This window comes from Terrapene carolina, unplaced genomic scaffold (assembly GCF_002925995.2).
Source record: "Terrapene carolina triunguis isolate 2854851 unplaced genomic scaffold, T_m_triunguis-2.0 Scaffold232, whole genome shotgun sequence".
In the NCBI taxonomy this organism is placed as follows: domain Eukaryota; kingdom Metazoa; phylum Chordata; order Testudines; family Emydidae; genus Terrapene; species Terrapene triunguis.
This window is the reverse complement of record NW_020664583.1, coordinates 5614956-5623444: the sequence shown is the minus strand read 5'-3', so window position 1 is coordinate 5623444 and position 8489 is coordinate 5614956. Positions and strand designations below refer to the sequence as shown.

The 8489-nt window shown below is 37.7% G+C and overlaps 1 protein-coding gene across 1 annotated transcript in view; it reads left to right on the top strand.

Moving 5' to 3' along the window:
• Positions 1–8489, top strand: part of IPPK (inositol-pentakisphosphate 2-kinase) — a 93882-nt gene that overhangs the window by 79539 nt on the left and 5854 nt on the right. Inside the window, exons 5-10 of the mRNA XM_024195658.1 lie at positions 1250–1371; positions 2038–2127; positions 2906–2964; positions 3418–3490; positions 4721–5000; positions 6317–6467. Coding sequence (XP_024051426.1) covers positions 1250–1371; positions 2038–2127; positions 2906–2964; positions 3418–3490; positions 4721–5000; positions 6317–6467 — 775 coding nt within the window. The remainder of the gene's footprint in view (positions 1–1249; positions 1372–2037; positions 2128–2905; positions 2965–3417; positions 3491–4720; positions 5001–6316; positions 6468–8489) is intronic.

Below are 8489 nucleotides of genomic sequence, written 5' to 3'. Positions count from 1 at the left end.
TACTGACACATGGAGAGCAGGGAGTTACTTCGCAAGTGGAGAACCAGTGTTGACAGGGCCAATTCAATCAGGGTGGATGTAGTCCACTCCCAATAATAGATGAGGAGGTGTCAATTCCAGGAGAGGAAAAGCTGCTTCTGTAATGAGCCAGCCACTCCCAGTCCCTATTCAAGCCCAGATTAATGGTGTTAAATTTGCAAATGAATTTTAGTTCTGCTGTTTCTCTTTGAAGTCTGTTTCTGAAGTTTTTTTGTTCAATGATAGTGACTTTTAAATCTGTAATAGAATGACCAGGGAGATTGAAGTGTTCACTTACTGGCTTATGTATGTTACCATTCCTGATGTCCAATTTGTGTCCATTTAGCCGGGTGTGCTCTATTTCTTTCTTGGTTTTGGTCATTTCATTTGGCCTTACGTGATCACTGCTGCCATTTCTAATGCCCAAGCTGGGTTTTCTGGACAAAGTACTACTTGTCAATGACAGATGTGATTCTAGGAGAGGATAAGTTTTCTTTGTCTTCTGTATTTCTTCCTCCCAGTTGTCCGTCTCCTCTTCCTTTCTTCCCCCATCACTCTTTCTCTGAGCCCTACCAGCATGAGGCCTGGACTACATTCGTAAAGTTGCCCACTTTAACTAAATTGATTTGAAATCATCCTAGATAAACTGGTGCAAACCTGCTATGTAGACATATTTAAACTGCTTTAATCCTTGCTTTTATTGGTTTAGTTTAATTCAGTGCAAGCTCAAGTGATTTAAGCAAGAGTTAAACCGGTTTAAGTGCATCTACATGAGGATTTTGCACCAGTTTAACTAAATCTGGTCCAAATCAATCCAGTTAAACTGGTGCACCTTTTCTTATATATACAAACCCTAAGAGACACTGCACTGAAGCTGGTGATATGTTCATTTGGTCATATGCTAGGAGCAAGAGTAGGATTGCATCTGAGTTACCATCCCACGCTGAAATAAGGCCTAGCCGCTTACATGTCCTCATGAATCTCATAAGAAAATAGTCCCTGTCTCTTCCTAGCCCACTTCCAACTGAGGCTTTATTCAGGGTGATTTATACCATGATGCCTTGAGTTAGACTGGGAGGACAGCTAGTGCTGTGTCTTTGTCTTTACTTTTAAAATCAGTGGTAAACAATGGCTGTGTCCTACATTTACCTTTCTTGATGGTCCCCCTTTTCTGCAGTGTAAAATAAACATGTACACAAACTGTTACTTTTCCCTATTTTTCTTTTTCCAGAGTCTCGCTGTGATAAAGACTTGGACACTCTTAGTGGCTATGCTATGTGCCTTCCTAACCTCACCAGGCTGCAGACCTATCATTTTGTGGAACACCGGCCAATCCTTTGTGTGGAGATCAAGGTGAATTTGTTAAATATGGGGAAAAAACAATTGTTCCTTCTGCGTTCTTTTAAAAATAAAAATAAAAGTATATGGTAACTATTTATTTAATTTGAAAAATTGTGCAGATACTAGGTAGAGCAATAATCTTTGCCTTTTGCAAATGCTAGCTCAGGGGTGGCCAACTTGAGCCTGAGAAGGAGCCAGAATTTACCAGTTTACATTGCCAAAGAGCCACAGTAATATGTCAGCAGCCCTGCCATCAGCTCCCGCTCCCAGCGCCTCCCGCCCACCGGCAGCCCCACCGATCAGCGCCTCCCTCTCCATCCCCGTGCCTCCCGCCCACCACAGTCAGCTGTTTCACGACGTGCAGCAGGCTCTGGGGGGGAAGGGGCGAGGGCAAGGCAGACTTGGGGGAAAGGGTGGAGTGGGGTTGAGCAGTGAGCACCCCTGGCACATTGAAAAGTTAGCGCCTGTAGCTCCAGCTCCGGAGTCGGCACCTATGCAAGGGAAATATGAGCATGACCTATTAACCTTGTTAATAGATATTGCATGCTCTCTATCTCTTTAAAGTCCTTTGATTCGTTATGAGATATATGAGAGGAGGAAAGGAACAGATTTTTTTAAAAAAGACGTAAATAAATCTATTAAAATGCATTTTAAATGTTTTTTTTTTTTTTTTTGCAGCCGAAATGTGGGTTCATTCCTTTCTCTAGCCATGTTTCGCAGGAGATAAAGCACAAGGTGTGTCGTTACTGCATGCATCAGCACCTAAAGGTAAATCTTTAAATATTCAGCCTGCTTTTCCTCTTACTGGCAGTGTGCTTACTTTTATTATAAACATGCTATTAAAATCCTGCTTTCCTGTTGAAACATGTACATGTGTTGCTTATTTCCTTGATGTTTAAAGAGGTACGTATTTAAGTGTCACTGAGTTGCTGGATGTGAGCATGAGAGGGAATATGAGTATATAGCTGGAGACATAGAAACTTTGTGGGAATTTGGAAACAAACAAGGGTAATAGTAATCTTTGCTCAGCTTTGACAGTTTTAGTTGTCAGTGTGGTAAACTGCCATGTCAAATTAAGTTTCAAGTACTTTTCATTAAACATGGTCCAGGAAGTCATTTAATGTCCATGGGTGTCCAAAGAGCTCTGTTAGCTGTAAAGCTTCTCTCTCTGACCAACTGAAGTTGTTCCAATAAAAGATTACATCAGCCACAGTGTGTAACAACAAACTCTGAAATCATTCACTTGGCCATTAATCTGTACATCATGTACTAATAGCTTATTTAAATATTAGAGTTTGTGCCTAGAATGGGCCTTACTCCTAATATGTGAGATTCCCCCTTTTAATGCTGTTATGGAATTTAACTGAATTGCTGTGGAGTTTAAATATGAAGAGAAGGTAGCCCTCTACTGGCCAGAAATAGTATGTCCAAAGGGTTTAAATATTCGGAAGCTCCTTAAGACAAAACTAATGTGTATTTCATAAACCTACTATTGTATTAACTGAGAGCATTCACAGTGAATATTCATAGTGATTTGTGTCAACAGGTAGCAAATGGAAAATGGAAGCGATTGAGCAAATACTGTCCCCTAGATCTCTTCTCAGGGTAAGAAAATATTTACTTTAATTCCAGTGATTTGCTGACTGTGTGTGTCTGTATAGCTAGTTGTCTTAAATTAGGCTGAATTTTGTCTTAGGTTAAGGAGAGCAAGTGCTGACAAATGTTTTGTGATTTATAGCAACAGTATTTGTGCTTTTCCTGCATCTTTGTTTTTAAACCTCTAGAATTTAATTCAGTAGCTGTTAATTATTGTATGTGGTCCAGATGGCAAAACATCAGACCTTGCAAGAACTTGGATACTACTGAGATTTGTTTGCTCTTTTATGGTATCTCTTTCTTTGTATTGGCTTCATCTTGAGTAACGATATGCTTAGGGAATATATTCAGCCTGGGTGATGAACGGATATGGTTGGCTTTTTGGGGTCCTAGTGCTACTGTAACGGTAATATAATGAGAACAGTGTGTTTGTTAAAATATTACATATGTATTTTTCTCTAGAAATAAACAGAGAATGCACTTTGCCTTGAAAAGCTTATTACAGGAGGCACAGAACAATTTAAAAATATTTAAGGTAAGACTGACTGAAATTGCTTGCATGTTTTTTATACTGTCTTGTAAATTTATTGGGTCCATTTAACTTAACATCTGAATATTCAAAACCCCACTAGATATCTAGTTGAGGATTTTCTCTGTTCAAACTTTCTAATTGCAATATGGAAAGATGTATGTAGATTTGATTTTATGGAAGGTAAATCAATACCTCACTTAATTTTTGTTGGAAAAGTCTTTAAGACATAATGAGGCTGATGGGACTGTATTACAGCATCCACAAGTAATACCATAACTACTGCATAAATTATTGGGTTTTTCTTTTAATATAAGGTATTTTTCAAAATGTTGCAATTTTGAGTGCTCCTTGAAGGGTATATTTTTGCACATAGTTTCATAACTTGTATGGAATATGTTGTACATCGTTTACTTAAGAGTATAGAGACATTTCTTCTCCGTAGAGGAAGTAAAATGTTACTTCATTGCCCACAACTGATGCAGCAAAAACATATAGCAGTACATGAACACTACTCTGTAGACTATGGAGATATCACATGCATATGTGTTAATTCTAGAAAACAAGCTCTCTGTCTGAGCTATTTCCAACATAAAACAAAGTAGCCCTCCAATATAAGATATAACTCCAGTTGTATTATTTCAGCTGTGTTGAAGCATTGGTAATTTGATTTTTTAAAGTGGTGGTAATGAGGGGAAACCAAACCCTTCAGTGCCACTGTACCTAAATTGTTCTGGGCCTGTCCAAAGTCTATTTAAGTCAATGTAGTGGGGTTTTTTTGTCAGTGTCTATGAAAAAAGTCTTGTGGCTTATGGTTAAACTTACGGGGATGGGAGGAGTGTTCTGTGCAACTTATAAACCAATTTTATATTTCAATTTTGAACAATTTTAAACTTTCCTACTCTTAAACTTTATGCACCAAGTCACTTTTCCTTCTAGTCTGTTCAGCAGCTAAGAACCTACTAGACAACTTACCCCAGCATGCAGTATTGCATTTGTGACAGATAAACAAGTGTCTAATTGATGCAGTTGCTCAATAATTTTAATTATTTCTTCTGAGAAATATACATTGTAACCATCTTTGTTACATGATCAGACTTTCTGCTTGTATCCACTGAAACATGCCTCTTCAACTGTTAAATCTTACACTTAATGAGTTTGTTCAGTGTTCTTTATAATTAAATATTCATATTTGGACTTTCTGAAATGCATAAGTATTTCTTTGCTCAATTACAGAATGGTGAACTAATTTATGGCTGTAAGGATGATCAGGACTCTCTCTCTGACTGGAATGAACTTGCTCGTCACTTAAAACCATTCTTCTTTCCTGCAAATGGGATGGTCAATGGACCACATTGTACAAGGACGATTATTAAAGAATTAATTCATGTAATAACAATGACTCTACTTAGTAGTACTGATGCCTGCAGGGCAGGTAACATGAAGACGGTTCCCATTTCACGAGGAAGGAGCTACTGTGAAGCAAGTGCTTTCAGTAAGGAGCTGGTAAGAAATGGTAAGAATTATTTCACAGTAATTAAATATATTGTAATACAATTCAGGGTACATAATACACTGATTCAGATCACTGCATTTTATTTACTGTGTGCTACTTAGGGTGAGAGTTGAAGCAACAAGAGTGGGAGCTTTACCTGTTTAAACACAAGAAAGTTAATGGGCTGAAAACCCACTCCTCTAAAATTCTTTTACATTCACTCTAGATAATTGATTTTGACTGAATTTAAATTTGAATTAATACTTTTTAGTATTGCATCTACTGATGATGAAACTCCACTCATCAGTGCAAGCATGTAAAAGCAGTAATGGAGAAAAATGAAAGAAAAAATGTGCTCCAGCTGATTACAATACTGTGTCTAAAAACACTGTAGAGTTTCTTGCCTTAGTTTGAGATGCAGGCTAGCTGCTATTTTAACTTAGTTCAGTTTGGATTAATTTTTGTTTGTTTTTTTCCTCATGAGGTGGGTATTTAAAAGGAAAAAGGGTGTATATGTGTGAGAAATGGAAATGAGGATTGGGAGTTGGAGGGTGGGGCAGAGCGTATTACTTCCTCACTACTCTAGTCTTGCAAAAGTGCAATTGGTTTTCAAGACATTGCTGCTGGTTGGGACACAGCTCCTATAGTGTACTGCTATGTGATCATGGAACCATTTCTAAGCAGTAATTGGTATTTAGTGGGTGTGCTTGATCCTAACATTTCAGATGCTGCATTACATACCCATATTACTGTTTTGAGATTTTTCTTTAAGTTGATCTCCTGAGTTGAATTTCTTGAAAAAACAGGTTTTTGGTTTTGTTTTTTTTAAAGTGAGTACAGTTTTCTACAATGTATAATAGTTACTCAAGATCTGAAATGCTACATGACTTGATGTGATCTAGATTTCCTTGTAAATCAGTCTGACTCATCTGGGGGATATTTTCAAAAGCACAAAGGGGAGATGAGGCGCTGAACTGCCCCTTGTGTCTTTGAATATTTCCAGTAATGTAAGACAGAGCATGGAAATGTGTGATGGAGATTTTTTTCTGTTTTGCCCCCCCTCCCCCCCCCTTGAGTGTTTTGTCATGAAAGGAAGAAAATCTGATTTCATCCCATAAGATTCACTGCACAGTCAAACTCTAGTGTTATACATAATATAGTAGTTCAAAATGTGAAATGTTGAATGCCCATCTCTTACGATTTTACTATTTTAAACCTAAGAATTAGTCTGTAGCTTTTCCTTCAGCTGATCAAGCTGGGGAATAGTTGGGTCTATTATGTAGAAACAGTTATTTTTTTTTTTCAAATTACGTAATTTGAAAATACTTTTTTTCTAGGTAAAAATAAAATGGAGAGCTCTGGCTTACCAAGGGGCTGTCTCCTTTATAAAACCCTTCAGGCTCAGATGCTGGACATGCTGGATATTGAGGGACTTTATCCTTTGTACAATAGAGTTGAACAATACTTAGAAGAGTTTCCTGAGGAGAGGTAAGATTTCCAGGCTGTCTTCTGTATTGAGCTCAGGAAGGTATAACGTGATAATTTGCACTGCAGACTCTGGAAAGTTTCTGTCTGTATTTGTCTTCTGGTTTCGATACAAATTCAGGGTATCATAAAACTTGGCGGAATGGATGAGACCATTGGTTCATAGTATAGCATTATGCCTCTGGAGGTGACCCATACATAAAGCTATAGGGGAAGGCTGAAAAATACCAGTGAAATGTATTATTAGCTTTATGTCTGGCCTTGTAAAGTTGCGAATGTTAATGACCATTAAAATGTTCAGCTCTATTTTTAAAAAGCTTCAGCCTTAGTATTTACATCTGACATAACAGTACTTCCTTTTTTTCTAATCACACTGCCCTTTAATTTCACCACTCATCCCCTTAGTCTGATATGGGACCAGGTATTAAGGCGGTACTGGAAGTTTTCACTGTGATCTTTATGCACCTCTATGCAAGCCCCACCATACCATTTTCATGGACCTTTTTGGTCTCAGCTGTCTCTCTAAAAGGCAAAAAAATTGGACACCGCACTTCAGATGGTGATGGCATCATCAGCCACTGTCAATATTTAGGAGCTTGGGACTGCCTTCTTGCACTGTTTTTTTTCCTGTGTAGTGTGTAGGCTCAGCAGTTCCTTGCATATGAAGGTCTTTGTTCCACTTCTTGCCCATGGTCTCTCCCCACTGGCCTATGCTTCTAACTTCTGCTTCCTGAGTAGTGCAGTACTACTAGTTACATAGCTCTGAAGAGGAACCTTCCCAAGGGTAGCTTGTTTGGGGGCCTATTAAACTTGCTTTGTTTCCTCAAAAGCTGGAAATCACATCTCCTTGGCTTGGGATTGAAGCAAAATTGCTCTTTTGCTTCTCTCTCAAGTAACTGCAAATCACAGTGCAGATTTACCAATGTAGATGGATTTCCTCTTAAACTTCACCCTCCTCACCCCTATTTTCATAATCTTTCGCTATACCATGGCTGTAACACAGTAATATGTGAAGTGTCTCAAACCTTAATGTATTTAACTTGTCAAATGGAGGTATGGAAGTAGTATCCCCAGAAGGTGAAACTGAAGGACAGACTTTAAAGTAACTTGCTCAAATAGAACCCAGGTCTCCTGATTCCTTGTCTGTTGTTCTAATCTTGTTGCCATCATTCAGATTTGTGGGTTCCTTGATACCATGGGACAGATTACTTTATTGTGCCTCACTCTGCTGTTGATACAAAAAGATGCAGCCTAATTTTTGCAGGCTGGCCAGGTGTGTAGACACAATACAGCACTGTACAAAATCTATTTTGAATCCTGCTGTTCCTGAATCATCTTTGGTATCTAGAGACTCATTATGTTGCCTTGAACTTCATGCTTTTCATTTTAGTGTCTAGATATGGAACTTCTAACTTCACCTTTCTTGTAACACAGCAGATAAACTTGTGCACAATCTAATTTGGGGGCAATTTTCTGGTTGATGTGAATATATTCCCATCTAGATTTCTTCTAGGAGAGATAACCAAGGCCCTGGGAATTGAAAAAGCAGGAAAGCTTGTTTTCCCTCTTTGAATCTATGAATAAAAAGTAGCTGTGAACAGATGAGATGTACTAGTTCTAAAATCTTGAAGGACATGGTGACCGGAAACAGTTCAGTTCACTAACTACAGATGCTACTTATTTTTGTTTAAAAAATCAGCTCATTGTAAATGCAAAATATGTTTTGATTTTTTTCTTTTATGTCTAGCACTTTAAGGTAGTTTTATTTAATACAAAAATTTAAAATGCTTTTGTTCATTTTTTAATTGAATTGGAATTTTCATCGAGATTGATACAAAATCACGAATAGTAAAGAAGAAATGCACATTTAATGGAAAGGCTATATTTAGTTGGAAATCAACATGTATTAATGCTTACCATCCAATGAGAATCACCTTTTTATTTATTTTTTTCCTCCCCCTTTTTAGGAAAAGAACTAAAAAATACAAATGCAAAACATGATTAAAATTGATTACCTCTCCCACT